We start from the raw sequence: 19,082 nt of genomic DNA, 5'->3' as shown, positions 1-19,082 counted from the left end.
CTCGATCTTAAAATACTTTAAAGTTTTGACATTCACATATAAGGTGATCGCTAAAATTTGTGGCTTAGATAAATGGAATAAAAATAAATAAGGTGTTAATATGCGTGTTCAGGTGATAGGAGCGATCCACATCACTTCTTGTCACCAGTCAAAAAATTTAGAACGTCAAAAGGTAAAATTCTTCATGTTCACCCAACAATGACTATTTAAATTTTCAAAAATACAAAAGGCAAAAAATTCATAGGGAAGAAATGAAAACTAATCTAATAGGTAAAGAGAGAAAAAACACTAAATTTTCATTGAAAAGGAAAATCAAAAATATATAAAATTTTGTTGAGAGACAGTTACAAAAAACAATGGAGAACTTATAACCAATTAATATTTTTTAAAGTGTGTTGTTTTTCCTTAGATTTCTCACAGAGCACGAATGTTTGCAATTACTTAATACGATTATAAGTTTTGCCAATAAATACTATAAATTACAAAAACAGCATAATATCAATGAAATCGGTTAAAAAAATTTATAGGTTCACTGACATAAAGACCAAGACGAATATTTGTCTGTTCGTACCTTGCAACCTTTTTGGGCCATGAAATATTCGAGAAACCATTTGTCCTCAATGTTTGACAGAGATGTGGACCGCCTCAATCCAGACCAGTAATCCTCGAATTGCTTTATTTTATCAGGATACGGAGCAACCGAATAAACGTTGCTGTTTGGCGACAAATGCCGATTGATTGCAGTCATGGGCGTTGAAGGTGGTATCCAAGAAAACAGCCACTGAATTTCATGGATCAGTTCTGGAAACTCTGCTAAAACCTGAAACAAAAGTCATACACAATAAGATCTTTTGATTCAATTAGAGATAACATTAGAGATAGAACATTAGATATCGATTCTGACTGAATTAGAGAACACATTATAAAGGATGAAGTAAATAGGTGACGAAAGTATGACAATGAAGTTAAATTTCGAGATGCTTAGTATTAAAGTCTTTCATTTATACATAGATATTTGACAGCTTATAATGTATTTGCATAAATAAGCTTGGGGTAATATAATCATAAGCCACATTTTTAAATTGTTCAGGAGAGTGTATTTTAAAAATCATTTTGGTGCATTATTCTGTAATCTGGAAGAAATTATGGATACTTGTAAAATAACTCTTCGCAAAGTAAGAGTTTGGTGTAAAAATGCTACCTTTAAAAATAAGTGTAACTTATCACTATACTGTCACCCAAACACTTCACCACATTTTTTACATTGATAAAGAAGTTAAAGTGATTTTGTTGAAAGTTGGCCAACTAACACTTTCTTTGTATTGGATATTAACTCCTTTTTATTTTTAAATGTTTCAGATTTCCATCATCTCTTTACCCCTTTAAACATTGGGAAATTCAACAAAAAACGCGTTTATTTTTTTAACATTTTTCAGTTTATGACAATGACAATTTCAAAAAAAAAATATTAGCAATGAACTATTTAGACCCAGTTATAATTTTAATTATTGTAAAATAATGCATGGAAAATTTTTAAAAACTTTGACAGAGCAAGCTCTTTTTTCTCTAAGTTAGCAGAGTATTTAAAGACTAAGTCTATGACATAAGAAGCGGAATTGGCTTCACTATACCAAACACGAATAATACGCAATGAAGCGAAATAGAACAGTGTTATATATGTAAGTCTGATAAATAAAAGTGGGAAAGCATACTGCAGATTAGTATGCATATTTTTCGCTAAGCGAAATGATGGAAAATTTTGCAGTTTTTTCCTATTTTACTTGAAAATATGTAGAATTTATCGAAAAATAAGTATAGCATATATATTAAGATAAATGCAAATTTTATCTGAATTTATTAACCAGGTGTTCCAAATAATAACAGACGATATAAATAACAATGAAAGAAGATAGAAATGTACGTTTTGCTGAGTTCTTTAGGAAACCAGATAATTAATCCTCGCTAAATTTCAAAATTCCTTAAGTAGAAAATTAATTTCGTCACCAAAGGTGACTCTTAGCAGAAAAAACTACTAAATGTTTTTAAAATAATTACTTTTTCTTGTAGCAAAGTCCTTCAGTCTGAGGGCAAAATTAAAAGAGGCCCATAAAAATATTTTTGTTGGGATGATCTGACAATGTCAGAATCGGACTTGTGCAGGAATAAACTGCTTTAAGGTATTTTCGCAAGTCAACAGTGATACTTTGTAACTTGTATTTTAAACTTATTTTTGAAACATATAAGAAAAAATCTTCGGTTTCTGAAGCAGAAAGATGCAAACCATTCTTTAATTTCTTTTTTTTTTCTACAGTTCTTCATATCGCTTGTCAGTTTTGGAACATCAAAGCAAATGCTTATATAGTATGTTAAAAAGTTAAATATTCAACATTATCTCTGAAATGAAATGTATAGATTTAGAGATTTTTTGCCTATCAAGAAAAAATAAAAGATATTAATTTATATAATTTTGTAAAATTATTAACTGTATAAAACTTAATAGGCTTCACCGGTATTTGTTTATAACCAGAACAAAGATAATGCCTTTTAATGAGGATGAATTTAAACTCGGGTAACAGTTACCTTAGCTACGTCACAAAAAAAAATTGACTAGTTGTCCATTATCAACAAAATTCTGTACGTAAATCCTATAACTTAATTAAAAATATTTTATCAATAGTTGTCACCTGCAAAAATCTAGTGGCTGTTTCCTCCCTTTTCATGATCACAATCACGGCCGATCCCTCTGCCAATCCAGACGTTGCTGCTCGAAACACTTTTCGAAATGGCCTCAAATCACGCTTATTTGTCTTATAGCTGCTATCCACTTTCGGCAATGAGAAGATGCTGCTTATGCAGATAGCTCTATTGGTGGCGGCACTTTGAGTCAGGTGCTTCGTCACACTTATGCTGTATTCTTCGTCTTCGTGCAGGATGACAATATTGGACCAATGGAGATCGTTAGAGGCGGAGAGAAGGACCTAAAATATCAGACATACTTTTAATATTTTTTAAGTGTACGAATTTTGAGTAATAGCAATTTTTATACAGTATGCATAATTGGTGTTGATATCTGTTACGTGAATAAAGAATAAAAGTTACGAGAAAATACACCGTTAGAATATATGCTTAAATGCCTAACTTTAAGCAGATTTTAAAGTAATTAAAATGAGTAAAAATCTTACTCAATAGCTTTCTTTGCTCCAAAATTATAAAATGATTCCAATAATTTCAAGTATGTATTTTTTTAATTGAAAGTGCATGATATCATCGTCCTTAATATATATGCTGTGAATCCTTATCAAAGTCTAAGAAATTAATTATCGAAAATTAAAATATAATCAAGAAGAAAAAAACAAAAACTTTATAAAATAGCGATGAATTACTAACGAGGAAAGCAAGTTTGAAGACATCAAAACCTGTTTGATTGCCTAAGACTACATACTTATTAAGAATTTGAGTAAAAATACTGCTTAAATGCTCTCTAGTATATTTTAAAACTGCTTCAAAAGTTCCAGTATGGATGCCAACTAGTTTCAAAATCTCTAGCATACTTGAAAAGTGGTATTTAATTTTCCAGTACGATTTTATACTGGTTTCAAATCATCCAGTATATTTTAAATCTAGTATCGAAATTTCCAGTATGGCAGTCCATATTGGTTTTAAAATTTCTAGTATAGTGTCATACCAAGCTTTAAAGTTTCTGGTATGATTTCATACCGGAATTTTAATTTCCAGTATGGTTATACTGATCCTGGTATCATTTTTACTGGTTTTTAATTCTGGTTTCTCAAACTTTTTCCAATACAGTATTTGAATAAATTGAGCAAAAATTTAAGTTTTATGGAAAACAATTTTTAAACGCATCCAAAAGCTTGTTATATAAGTAACTGTATTATAATTAGATAATGTAATAATTTATAACGCATAATAATTTTTATAATTAGGAAATTTTTTAATTATGTTAAACAGGGCACCATTTTTGTATATTGAACCAGAAATAGAGTACTCTGTACTGCAAATTTTATGCTTTATACTTGTTACTATTAAATTTAAATTTAAAACTTGGTTTTTTAAATTAATTATTTATAGATGTTGCGATATTAAATTTGTTTTGGTAATTCTCGATATAAATTTTATGCTGTCAGTTGGTGTGATATAAAATATAATTTAAAAACTTAGTGCTGCAAATTTGATTTGTGTGAATAATCTGAGCTCATATTCTGTTTTGTCTGTGGTGATTTTATTTTGTTTTATAATTTTATAACCGTCTTTGAACAGACGAGCCAATTTTTGGGTTTACGACTACTAATGTTCAACTCCGTAGCCTTGTAATTTTGAATCCAATTCAGAAGACAAGGGAACTCCTGGATCAAATATTGAGAGACATTTGCCTTCGTGGAGGATTTTTTGATAGAAATAACCCGCATTTGCGTTACATGGAGAGGAAGACCACGAGAACCCCCCACAGTTAACCTCACTGAAAGGAACTCAACCCATGATCCGTCTACCCCTGAGGATATTTCACGTCAGTACTGTGGTCGGTGCAAGGCGAATACAGATTTGTATAGAACAGCCTTCACTGGGATTCGAACCCGGTTCACCTCATTGGAAGGCGAACGCTCTATCCCCTGAGCCATCGCGACTCATCTGTGATGATTTGAAGCAAATAAATTGTTTTTTTAATATTCTTCAAGTGGAAATCGGTTAAATTTAATGTGGAAAATATCAATTTTTAGTGAAAAGCGACTCCAATTTTCTAATGAAAAAAATCTGTTTAAGTGAGAGTCTCATAAATTCCTGTATTTTTCTGGTCAACATTTGGTTTTGTTTACTTATTTTTTTAAATATTTACTTTAGTATTACAATTATAGTGAAACATTTTGACTGCAAAATATTGTTTGTTTGTTTTTTTCAAATATCTTCCTTAACGTTTCATAAATTTAATTTCAAGAGAATAGCAACTTTTCTTGATAGAGTGTCATGAATTGAATGTGTATTGTTCATCAATTGTTAACGCGCACTTACTTGTGCCATTCTCTCTGGTGGAATCAACGTCGTCAAAGACAATTCTATGCTTGGAATGAGGTAATCCCTTAAAGATTCTGATACTTGTGGTTGATTACTTGAATCACTCATATCGACCACACCTGTAAACAGAAATTATTACTAATTAGTTAATCAGGAAATAAAGGATCAGAGATTTCTGAGAGAAATCCATTCCAAGAAAACCAACTATGTATTACCTTTTCTCAAAAACTACTGAATCAATTTAAAACTTAAAAACTTTTTTGAATCTTATTCGAGAATATTTAAACAATAGTTTTGGAACTGGAAAATTTAACTTTTGATATTTAAATTTGAAATGTTTTCCAATAAAAACATGCATAATAAGATACGTTAAATGTCAAAAGATTAATAAGATATAAAGCAAAAAAGTATTTTTAAATTCGATTCAGTTTCTAAGAAAAAGCTTCATCTAAATTAGTCATTTGCAATGTTAAAACAAGATACATTGTTATAACATTTAGTGGCCAATAGAAATTAAAAAAAACTACAACATTAATGGCTTGGTAAAACAACAAGGAAAATACAGACTCACAAATTTTTGCTGAGTACCAAATGAAATTAGGAAATAATAATTATATGCATTTACTTAAATGCATTTTAATTAAATTTAATTAAAATGCAAAGGAAGTTTCTCAATGTAATTTTTTTTCTTTTTTTTTTTCTTTTTTTGGTCAGTATTACAGATAAAAACTTAAGTTTTTAATGAGTTAAGCAGTTTACTAACCATTATTTAGGTAGTCAAATATATAATAATGATTGTATGTAAAACCATATTATAATAATTATATTAAAAACAACATTTTGGCTACTTGTGTTTGATTGTAGTAAATATTTGCAGCCAATGTTAACTTTTTTGCATTAAATACGTTGACATATTTTTTATGAGGCCTCATGAAAGTTATTTCATCGAAATTTATTAGACAAATACTATAACGAACTTTATTAACACCTGGAAACGCTAGCGTTGAATCAAAGCTAAGAGAAAATAATGTTTCTCTAAAATTTCAAAAACTCCGTGATATATTTAAATCAACTTTATAAAATCCTCCATTTTTCAAAATACATATTTTCCTACAAAATGGATGAAATAATTTTCCAAAATTAACATATTCTATATTCTAAGCAAATTATGGATACCAAAAATTTTCGTAATTTACATGGTATTTACATTATTAGTTTTCAAATTTTTGTACATAAAGTAAGAATGACCTTGAATTTCATCGAAATATTCAAGCCACAACAAATTAAAAACGATTTTAGAATGAATTACACTTAATAAATTGCACAACTTACCAATAGTTAGAGATGAATTTTTAGCGAAAGAATCGCATGTTTTAGGTCCAGAACGAAGAACAGGAAATAAAGATGTTAAGTGTTCAACAGCCATTGCATTATGACCACAACTATCGTAGACCTTTAATCCTGAAAATAAAATAAATAGAAATGTTTAAAACGGGAATTTCTGCAATATTAGTACATTGAGTAGCCAATTCATTATGACCATTCTTAAATGCCTCGTTTGGGTTTTTAATACAGCCTTTATTTCTAGTGGCCTTTATTTCTAATAGACTAGATGTTCATATGTCTTTTGTGACACATTCCAATATTCGGAGACTCTGGTTGATTGTGGATATAGATGGCAGATATTTCTTTTAAATTCATCCCGCAAATGTTCAATAAGATTGAGATCTGGGGACTGGGATCCAACGCAACAAAGCTAAGCCTCCAACAAGTTTTGAACCTGCTGGTCTAAATTTTAAAATTCTAGCATAAGTGGTAATAAGATCTAGAGGAAGACGCACACAATTCTTTCATTATTATAGATTTCTTTCTTCAAACTTAAAGTTTTGTACTATGACAAGAGTGCCTCTGAGTATTCTTAAATCTGTATTACTGGGAAACACGTAATTTTTAAAATCTGCGCCCTATAAAATAAAAATCTAGCCCTGAAGGCTTTGAAATTAAAAACTGATACATACAGGGAGGATAAATTGCAAAGTGATTTTACCGATAAAGTTAATAGAAAAAACAATTACAAATTTAAAATATATAGCTTTATGCATGCAATATATACATTTCTGTAAAACAGTAAAAAAGAAAGTGGTATACGCTTTCTAACTTCCATTACGTATGGGAAAACGTTTCCCAGCCTTATTAGCATAATTTTTTTAATATAAGTTTAAATGCTTGAGGAAATATAATGAAAGGCCACAATTTTTTCAAATTTGACATTATAACCAAACTGTACCTCAGTGTTATTTCCAGATATGAAATTTTCTAGTTTCTCGAATAGCAATGTACAGAAATATTACAATCACAAACAGAACAATGTACCGAAATATTATATTGTCTACATGGAAATGGTGGTACTTTTAAACACAAAAAAGGCTCTGTTAATAATGTATTAAATGTGGCTTATCATATTAATGGTTCTTCTGTGCTTCATCTACAATGCATTTATGTGGATTTAAAATATAACAATATTCAGATGACCTAACGAAAGATTGCACTTCCATGAATCCGATTAACGCGAAACCTCTGACGTACCTTTAGCTATAAATTATAATCAAGAAGGCTTTTATAAGCACCTCTTGGAAATAACTATCACCACATCCATGGTATCTTAGTGGGAGTCCTGGTTCCTTAATTAGTTTTAAAGCTGACAGGAGGGATTAAATTGCTTTAACTCGACTGCCTGCTGAATATTTAAAAACCCTCAGACATTTCCAGTTTGTACCAAGTGTAGTGAAGCAAGAGATACATCTGATTAACTGAGTTAACTTGGAACTTAAGAACATTCTGAAGAGACCTATGTATGTTTGGGAGATATTTAAGGTGAACGAACTCAAGCATCTGAAGGATAAGTATCATCAGGCTTCTAGCTCTCCAGTTTTTCTTTCTTCTCAACTAAAGTAAATACAAAAATTTAGAAATTCAATTCGAAAAAATGATATTTCAAGTTTTACCTATTTTAACACCAGGAATGAGAGATCCGCCACCACTTCCTCCAGAGTCAGAGATCAGTCCACTTTTCCTGTTGAGGACATCCACTGCCCATCTCATGGCCTCAAACACTTGGACACCATCATGTGTCGGGTTACCACAGCCGTAAACACCCTCACCCTGCTGGTGGATGGGTAGTATCGCCCCTATGGTCACATCAGCCCCTTTCTCAACGTTCACATGATGTACTGTCGCACCACAAGTTTCTAAAGAAAAGTCCTGAGATACAGTTGGGGATATTGTAGCAGCGAATAAATATAGAATGCCGAGTACATAACTGATGGTTGTCTTGGAATGTATGTCCGGCATTTATTCCTGAAAGAGAAGAAAATATGTTCTGAATAATTCAAAAATTTAAAAATTCATCTTTTTTCAATTAAACGTAGTTTTAAACACGATTTTGTGCACACCTATTTCAACCAAAAGAACCAATGGAAAATTTATTTAAAAGTGCATTTCAATAATTTAGCCTTTCTTAGCTACCTTACTCATTTGAGTAAGAAGACAGAAAAATTCTTTTTCTGCGAATTCATAAATCGCAAAATTCAGGATTCAATTGATTACCGCGTTGAATGCCACGCTAATTTTACATGACTTACCCATCTAGCCAAAATGATTTTCTCAGTATGTGTTGCATTAAATTCTTCAAACGATTTTAGTAACCATAATAATATTAAAGAAATTCGAAGCATTAAAAATTTACTCGAATTATGTGCTTCTAATAACCTTGGCTTCGCTCGTTGCCGGTGAACCCCCTGGAGCTACGAACAAACTCAGTGCCGGTCGCCGGTGACCCCCCATGGCATTCAACGTGTTAAGATAAGTAGCCATCTTTATTTTGATCTTTATTAATAGATTAAAAGCTATTCACCCTTTTATATTATGAGAGAAAAGCATTTTTCTTATTTTGAACTTAATAAATAGTTTCGTTACACCTTAGAATGAGATATTTCAAAGAAATAAAGTCTATTTTTAAATATTTTGTTCTCCGTGTTATTGTCCACAAAACATCTTTAAGTAATTAATCAATGAGACTTTATAGATTTTAAATGTACTTTTCCCCTCTATTTAGTACCGATTTCGAGATAGAACGTTCCACAGTTTTTCACCTAGTGGTGTCGTTAGCGGTCTCATCTTGTGCATAACCTCTTTACTACACCAAGACACCAATTTTATAACTATATATTCAAACGCTTGGCAGTTAAGGAGGTGTATAAACATTTCAATGGGTACTCTTTATCTATACACTTATATCGTTTCTCAGATAATAGGATTTGATTGATCTCGCACTTTTAAAGATTCATCGTTGTCTATATTTTTAAAGAATCATCGTTGCCTACATTAAATATGTTGTATAAAAATATTAAAAATAGTTTTAAGTCTCAACACATGAAGAAAAGATATTTTTTAGAATCATTTTATAAGTCTTTTTCAGACAATTTTTAAAAAAAATTATTTTCAGATTACTGCGAGAATTTTTTTATACTTTAATTTATAATATATTTTAATATTTTCCTAAAATTACCTGATCTTTTTTTAATATTTTTAGCCGACTTAGATAGTTTTAATATTTTTTTAGTTGATTTCGAAATTTTTTTTCATTTTTTAATTCACTTTGTATTTTTAACGAGTATTTGATGTTTTTAGTATAAAAAAATATTAGTAATAACGCCTAACAATAAAAACATCTCGTTTTAGTTTCTTTTTCCTTTTACTACAAGTGGATGTGTTACCCAAGTGAGTGATTTCTTATTAATAAAACCAAATTATTGTTTAATGCTTCTTCGGTAACAAAATACTTCCGATTTACTCATATTTTAAGCTAAGAAATGACAATAACATCAACAACTAATCTATCTCGTTCTAAAATGCTTTCTTCCTATTCTTATGTTCTCAAGGAAATATTGCTTTAGAAGAAAAAAAATACAATTTTATCCCTCTTGTCATTTATATCTGTCTGTTTTATCCAAACACGGAAACCGAAACTTAAAACAACGTTATAAAAAAAAAGAGTATTGATCACTTTTAATTTTTGTCTTCGAAGCAAGGAACAAATGAACCCTTTCCTCTAATAGCCATCAGACACAGAAACGTTCCAGATGATTCGCCATTTTGGTTGTTAATCTCCCTGAACTTTAAGATTATTTTTAAATCAGATACGCTCCGTGAAATACAAATTCGAACTAAAGAAAAAGTTTGTATGTTTACATCCAATAATACAAGGAAAATGTTTTGTTTCTCGATAGGTCTTTTTTATTTTCTTTTATAGTTGGCCGTCGGCTATGACAGCATTGTTCTGAAAATTGTACGGCTCCTATTCCTATTAATTGGCTAAGTAAGTTTAGGGATTTTTGGAAAGGTTATTGCCATTCCATTTTTTTTTCTTCACAAAAATTCAACTGTTATTAACTGTTACAAGAATAATGAGAAGTTTGCCCATGGTTATTTAGTGGTATACACACTGAATTTAATAACTTTATAAATAGTTTTTAGCTTTGAAACCAGTGCAAATTAAATTCATTTTTTTATTCACTGATTTTTGTAAATTTTAATAAAATAAATATTTTTTTAAATTTATTGAAAGGATTTTTTTTTTTTTGATAATGATAAGAAAATTTATTGCTGATAATGCATCGCTTTGAAAAACATTCCTTTAGCAGTTTCAATTTTTTGTCTTCTTGTTTAATCATTATTTTGCTTACTATACTCATCAATTTGTTTGTTTGTCTTTTATTTGACACATGATAATGGTCCTTAACTAATAATTTTTTTCTCTGGATATAATTTAGCTTTCTGGGCACAGCTTTTTGTTTTTTATGCTTATCATTTTATTTTCCAGTTTCATACATTTATTTTATCGGCTCATTATTTTTGGAGTCATTATTTTGTTTCCTTGTCTAATAATTTTGTTTGATGAACATTCACTTTTACTAACTTCTAAAAGATCCCTAAAAATACAACACTAAAATTTTATTGAAACATGTCTACACATATTATTTGACAATAAAAGGGACAACTTTAAAAATAAACTGCTTAATTTAACAAAGAAAAAATAGTTGAAACTAAATGTTTAGATGTTTAATTCTATGTTTACTAAACAATGTGTCATAGCATAATCATTAAAAAATTTTTTCTTCAAAAAAGTGTCTCTTTAAGAATAATTATTTTTTCAAAAAACATTACCACTGCCTTATAAGATCAAAAGAAAAAAATGTTGTGCTTTTATCTAGTAATATTTAAATTTTTATTTGTTTCAATACCTTCAACTAGCACATTTAAATACAGTGATAAACCAAAATTAATACGACTCGAACATGAGAGTTGGGTAAGCGAAGCAAGGGAGGTCTAGAATCTCCTAATTCTTAAAACAAATAAACGGATAATAGATTTTAAACAAGCATAAAAAAGAAACTCCTTAATATAATATAAAAACTAGGTAGCTACATTATTTGGATAACCTAAAATGGCATTAAGCTCATATTGTTATCGCGTTACTCAAACAATGGCGTTACCCTGGATTCAATTACAGATGAACTTACGATAAAAAGAAAAACGAATGTCTAATGGAAATGTAATTGCCTAAGCGGCAAAAAAGTCAGAACATTTCTTACAACTATTTAAAATAATGCTTTCCAAGACAAACAATACCAATTATTAGATAATTAAAAGTTCGGCACGCTTATGGTTATATCATACATTGTGTTTACAGTACCAAGGCCAAAATGGAAACGACTTTCACCGATAATGGTTGAACTATCGGCGAAAGTATCTCAGATTGCCGATAAAAAAAATTATGTAAGACTGGGACGTTATTACAATACAATTACTGCATCCGGATACGAAAAGCTAAAACAATGCATTAGAAAATTTCCTAACACATTTCAGGCCATTGCGAAAACGTAACATTTTGTAGCGATTTAAAAAGTACTTTCGTGGAAAAAGTGACAGTGTTTGTTCTTGGAGGAAAAAAATCATATTTTAAACTGAAACTAAAGTTTTAAAATATAGTAATTTCAAAGCAAAATGCAGATATTAGTATTATCAATAAAGTATGACGAACACGAATGCCTTGTTTATCCGAGATGAATTTTGGGAAATAAATAATTTAGTTACTAGTCTTCAACGTTCAAGGGTGCATTAGCCTTTTGTATTAGGGAGACCGGAAAGTAATGTCGTTTCAGTGCACTTGATATTTGTTATCAAATTTTTTTTTTAATCAATAATGTTTTCACCCTCGTTAGCAACAACCTTTCAATGCCGGGTTGAATTGGTTTTTAAGAATGAATTGGTTTTAATGAATTGGTTTTTAAGAACATCGAATATTTAAAGCACCGAAACGGCATTACTTTCCGGTCCCCCTATTAGCATAATTTATTAAAGCTGAAGTACCTTCATGAAAAAATGGCAGGGCTTTATTCTCAGAAAATAATATATTTTAAAGTGCTGGATAACACTGAAGTTTTAAGACATTGTAAATTCACGATTTCTAATCAAATTATAGATATAAATATAATCCATGCATTATGGTGAACACAAATGCCTTGTTCGTAGAAATCGTTAAAATATTTTTTTTTAAGAAATAGTTGAGTTTCTAGTCTTCAAAGTTCAAAGGAGCGTTGGCCCCTTGCACTTATCAGTAATTATTCATTCCAATATTTTATGAATGATGTTTGAAAGATGTAAAAAGAAAACAGAATAATTTCAATAAAGTAGTTTTTAGTAGTTAAATAATTCAATTACATGCCCAATCAATAAAAAGTTTCCAGAAGTAGAATAGTCATAAAAGTAAGGGTTTGAATATCCTGTACCACCGCTCCAAAATAATCGTGTAGATGACGCCTTATTAAAATTTAACATAAAAGCAGAAAACTTTTTAATTCCATAACATGTAAGCACCAAAAATTCAGTCCCGGCTGATCATACGTCATACATTATAAGAAACTAGAGAGATGAAGTACAAAAATGAGAAAGATATATAGTGTATTTTATATTGACGCTTATTTGCATATTCAATTAGCAGAAATATCAAAAACCGTTAAAGCTCTAGAGTAATGTGCTACTCTATCTGAAAAAGAACGTTTTCAATCAATGAGTGTTACACGCAAAAAAAAAAAAAAAAAATTAGGGTTAAAACTACCAAAATGTAGTAAAATTTATCGTATATCTGGCTCTAGGGAAACAGCAAAAAAACTAGGTAATTTTTACCGAAGCGCTTAAAACATTAAAATATGGCTTTATAATATGTGACAAAATTTGTTAAATGTGGTAAATTTTTATCATTATACGTTAAAGCATGGCATAAAAACCATTTATTGGTTAAATTTACAGTTTCGTAATTTTTACTAAATGTGTAGTAATAAGAACTATAATTGTGCAAACCATAATTTTTCGAAAATTCGCTACCTAATGAACAGAAACCGTTACCATATGAATAGTTTAAATAACGCGTATTTTAGTTTTATTACCAGAAATGTCTTTACCTTACAGTAAGGTAATTTTACCAGAATATTTTCACCATGTAGATATCAAGCATTATCGCATTCACGAGTGTTATATAAAGCGCTATGTCACAAAAACTTTTGTGCCTCTAAATTCTACATCCAACCTAAACTCTCAAATACTTTACGAAGAAGTTAGTTTCTAAGCACATCTTGTGCCAATCTAAGGGCCTATCTTGAACCCTATTAAATAAACCAAATATAGGTAAATCCAAAATAATCCATCCAGTTATTTAATCAATTTACATTTTTAGTCATCAATTTTAATTAGAGTCAATCCCGTAGTTTTCAAAGTTCAAGACAATCATGACTTATCATTTCGGACTTCATTTAAGAAAAAGAAGAAAAAGAAAAGAAGAGGTAAATGAGGACACAATCTAAAGTTCAAGCTCAAGAAGTGTGTCAAACGGACTGGGATAAAAGTCAAGAACTTTTCCTCTTGATTTACCTTTCCTACTTAAAGACTAAAATAACTCGTTTTTAAGAAGATATTAATTAAATATGTAATTTTGTTTGGAAGATTACGGGAAATACGATCATCAAAGAGCATTCGTTATTCTTTTCTTTTGAAAATATTGCTACGGTTATTTATAATAGTATTTTGATGCTGAAAATAGCAAAGAAGTAGCACGGTTAATTTAATTATTATATTTAATTTATCTATGAAATAAAAGATTTCCTTATCAAAATGTTCAATTTATTTAGTAAATTGATTTTAATTTTTTTTTCTTGTAAGTAAAATAAATTAGCGCTATAAGAAAGGATTTTTGAAATCAAAGAATCTAAAATAAACTTAGTTACACTTTTTTTAGTTCGGGAAATATTTTAATCTTTCACAATAAGTGTTAAAAATTTAAAATATTTTTAAGTATTTATAGTTCGGAACCACTTAATTATTTCAAATAAAACAAACTTTTGCCAATTAACACTTATTAAGAAAGATTATGAAGTTTTGTATGTTATTATTTATGACTTAACTTACACATTAATTGCTTTACATTTCCTAAATTACCATTGAAATCAGATTTATGACACCCTATCATATGAAATCCATAAAGCCAAATTTAGTCGTACCCTGATTTTACGAATTTTTTAAGATCAGACATTTCAGTCGTTAAATTGGGGTTATTCATAATATAGGGAACAAAAATTTAAAAAAGACAATATGTAATTGATTTATTTAGGAAGATTACAGAATTTATAAACAGTGTAAAATATCAGAAAAATAAAAGTGTTATTGTGAGTTTCACTGTTGATTCCTGCACAAGAATAGTTTAAATAAGCAAATTCGGAAAAGATATATACAGTATTAATTTGAAAAGCAACGAAATATTTTTCGATCATAAACTAAAAGATAAAAAAAAGAAATTTCGTCTTTTGAAATAATTCTGCTTTTTATAAATGATAAGAGTTTTTACCTTCAGTTTAATAGGAGGAAAAGAAAAAAAGTTTTAAATAGCAAAATTTGTTAAATAAAGATTCCTTAAAACAGGATCTGACTGCATTAATTTTACATACAAAGAAGTTAAAAATAAGGACATGCATGACAATTCAACATGAGTTCTTATAATTTTTTGCAGTCTTAAATATCATTAAAATCACATAGTGCTTTTATCCCCACAGTAGAAACCATGTATATTAGCTTCAAATAATAATAATTACGAATTAATATCTATATAAGCCTATATTAATATCTTACTTAAAAAAAAGTAAAGCATTCCTGCAACAACCCCTTGTGAGACAGGTTGCCATGGAGATGAAAGTCAATTTCGTTATAAACAGCAATATATTGGCAATGAGGCAGCATTGCGCACCTGTTGCCTTTACTTTCTTGACAAACTGATATCCATTACCATTAATCTGAAGCTGGATGGGCTACCGGAAATCAAACCTTAGTCTTTTACAATGAAACCTCAATGCCTTGATCATTGTGTTATAGCCTTACTGTTATTACGATTGAAACTTTATTCAGGATATCTTTGTTTAGCCTTGGATGTAGTTATCTTCCTCCTCTGCTGCACTGCAGCTTTCGTGGGCTCAGCGGAGACAAAAATCAAGATTGGGGTACAGGAGTAAGTTTTACCTCGCGGGCAGAGATTATCGAAGCAGAAAACTACTATTGAACTAAATTCTCATTGTTTGTTAGAATATGAATCTTTAGTAAACATATCATAATCTGGACTAAAAATAATTTTTATAACTGTAAAAACCAAAAAATAAGGATAGCTTACAAACAAGAGAGTTCGTGGAAAAGAATACTAGAGATTTGACATAGTAAAACAAACTTATCTTATTTTATTTCATTACAGTCGTTGAACAGCCGACCCAATTTTTGGGTTTACGACTACTAATGTTCATCTCCGTACCCTTGTAATTTTGAACCTAATGCAGAAGACAAGGGAACTCCTGGATCAAGTATAGGGATAAATTTGCCTTCGTGGGAGACTTTTTAATGGAAATGCGTGCCATGGAGAAGAATACCACGAGACCCTCCCACGGTTAGCCTGACGGCAAGGGGCTCTAATCCATGATCCGTCAACCACTGAGAATATTTCTTCTCAGCACTGTGGTCAGTGCAAGCCGGATGCGGAATTTGTATCGACCAGCCATTGTTGGGATTCGAACCCGGTTCACCTCATTGGAATGCGAACGCTTTATCCCCTGAATACACAGACGCCGAAAGTTAATCTACAATCTACACATACCTATACAGACGACGAGAATTAAGCAACAACGGTCCTTCTGGGCAAGTAGAATGAAAATTCGAACGCTAGAAATCAGAACTAATTGACGCCAAAATCGAGATAGCCGGTTTCACCCCATCTCCCCTATATGACTTAATATGTTCAATGGTTTTACAATACTGTAGATTATTGAAAAAAATTGGGTATTGAAAAAAGTGGACTATTGAAAAGAAACTAAATTACTTATATTATATTTTATCAGTCAGTAAAAAAATCAACAATATCGAGTCTTCTCTTGGTTATCGTAAAAAAAATTAACTCTAATTATTACTTACGAGACGCTTAAGAGATACTATGACCTCACATTTAACTCCCGAAAAAATAGTTGTGCTAATGCGAAATAGTGTTTTAAAAAAGAGTTATTTCGCTAAGTCACGAATATGTTATTAACATTTCAAATGATTAGTATTTTAAAAGTAAATTTCTCAATAATAATGCAACTTTTAGATGACGAGATCGCAATCTGTAATTTTATATTCTTTGAAGCTTTGCAGTCGTGAGTCGTGTAACATTCAATCAATAAGATACTGCAATATTTCTCAATAAGAAATCGCATGATTAGAGCGATTGTTCGTCATTGTTTAAGTGTTGACACACTTCTGGTTAATATTTTCTAAGAAAATTACGTTCAATTAGATTTTAAATTGTACAAAATGTATACAAAATTGATGTAAAACGATGTGTAAACATAATAATCTGATATATATTTTATAGATTCAAATAAAAATGATATTTATAACATTTCAGTAATTTAATATATATTTTATTATGTATAATATATATTTTATTGTAATACATATCTATTTTAGCAATTTAATGCATAATATTTTAATAATACTAACTATTTAAATAATATTTAGTTTTTAAAGAATGTTTTACTTGTTTTTTTTTTTTTTTTTTTTTTTTTTTTTTTTTTTTTTTTTACTTGAATTCAACAAAGACGAATGACAATAATCTGCAATTAATTTTATCCCAAATGTAGATTAGAGTGCAACCAATAATTTGGTTCATCTCATTTTAATCGAGAAAAAAATTCACATAAAAACAAAGAGAAAAATATTTCAAAACTGGATTTATTTATTTATTTTGCTTATTTCTTTTATATTTAAGAGTATTGCGAATAAAATAGTTTTATTCCAATATTTCGTACCGTTTTCATGGAAAATGACAGAAATGGAAAACTTTCATTTATTCAATTAAATACTTACAGATTTTACGATTTTTAATTTACACATTTTTCTGCTTTATTTTTTATCACATTTTCCATTCACCTTGAAGTTTTTGGAAAGATAATTAAACTTTCACTGAACTAAAACAGAACAAATAAAGAGAAATGGCGGATAGATTGGAAGATAAATAACATCGCTAAAAAAATCTCTTCCTCATATTTTCAGCATTTTTTTCATAAATATTATCATAGTTACGCTTATTTCCTACCAAGACATTCATAATAGCAACACCTCATATATCATTATAGTACAATTCATGCATAAAAAGCTGTGAGAAAATATTTTCATTCATCGAACCATGACGATAAGTAATAAGATACTCGCGAATCTGGCAATATTGTTATTTCAGATTCTAACGGAAAGTTCAAGTTCGATATCATTTGTCCAAAACTGTTTTCTCGTCTTTAAGAAGTAGTAATCTTTATTTTTTTTTTAACCCTTTAAGTTCTTATTAGTGAAGTTTATTGACCTTCGCGTCTTGAGGAAGAAAGTAATATATTTCAGGATGCGGGATGAAATAAAATATTTTAATTATGCAGAAGGAATTTTTTTATACAATTGATTCAAAAGGTGAATACATTTTAATGAAAATAAAGGGCATAAGAGAGCTCAACAATAATAAAACAAAAAAAAATTAAAGATCACGTCTTTCAAGTGGGCTTAAATGGAAAAGTAATTTTATTTCTGTAATGCACATTGTAAAAAAATTGTTGGGGTGGAAAATAGTTGGTGTTGATGGAAATACATAGCGTAAAATAAAAAAACACAGACCACCTTGAATAACTTTTAATCTAATCTTTTAATCTTCATGCTCTAAGTGTGCAATCATAAAGGTTTAAAGGGGTGACCTCTAATATGCTGCTTAATTACGGACCATATTTCAAGTTACGAAATTAGACACATAAGTGTTCTTTCTCAAAAAAAAAATTAAATAAAATTAAAAAAAATTTAAAAAAACACCTATTTTCGACGGATTTGGAATTTCGACTCCCAAAATATGGCGAAAGGCCCAAATCTGGGTAATATGATCCCAGTAATTTGACCAGAAGAGCTGTCCAAAGTCTGGACACCTTGATGTAAATTTTTCTTGTACTTTTGCGTATTTCACCATATCCCGAGATTTTTTTTTAAGCGAATTAAAATATTTTCGCACACAACTATAAGATCCATTTATCCAAAGATAATTGCATGCAAAGTGCAACTTTTATTAAATATTTATTACTTTTTATTATTTTATTTAATAATAATCGTAAAACTTTTGGAAGGTATAAAAATTTTTTACGTTGTAAAGAATTCATTTTTAAATAGCAAAAAGCGAAATTTGAGTATAATCGGATGAATAGTTCCTGAGAAACCAAATTTTAACAGTGCAACTTTTTCAAAATTCGATTTCTCAGGAACTATTTGACCGATTTCGCTCAAATTCTGCATTTAGCCATTTGAAATTGCTTTCTTTAAAATGAGGCAAAAAATTATCTGCCTTACAATTTAAAAATTTCTTTATTATTAAAAAAATAATTCTTAAAAATTATTTTTTAAAA

At 29.5% G+C, this 19,082-nt stretch overlaps 1 protein-coding gene across 2 annotated transcripts in view; it reads right to left on the bottom strand.

Moving 5' to 3' along the window:
- Positions 1–19,082, bottom strand: part of LOC107446482 (uncharacterized) — a 101,216-nt gene that overhangs the window by 37,035 nt on the left and 45,099 nt on the right. For both annotated transcript variants that reach the window (XM_087157438.1, XM_087157440.1), the window contains exons 2-6: positions 8,034–8,385; positions 6,361–6,489; positions 5,026–5,147; positions 2,685–2,978; positions 572–820 (exon numbers count right to left, since the gene is read on the bottom strand). In XM_087157438.1, the coding sequence (XP_087013564.1) occupies positions 572–820; positions 2,685–2,978; positions 5,026–5,147; positions 6,361–6,489; positions 8,034–8,379 (1,140 nt within the window). In that variant the 5' untranslated portion in view covers positions 8,380–8,385. The remainder of the gene's footprint in view (positions 1–571; positions 821–2,684; positions 2,979–5,025; positions 5,148–6,360; positions 6,490–8,033; positions 8,386–19,082) is intronic.

Source organism: Parasteatoda tepidariorum, chromosome 2, assembly GCF_982258835.1.
Source record: "Parasteatoda tepidariorum strain Cologne lab strain chromosome 2, Ptep-v5.0, whole genome shotgun sequence".
Classification (NCBI taxonomy): Eukaryota; Metazoa; Arthropoda; class Arachnida; order Araneae; family Theridiidae; genus Parasteatoda; species Parasteatoda tepidariorum.
Note: the sequence above shows the minus strand (reverse complement) of the source record. Positions and strands in the feature narration are given on the sequence as shown.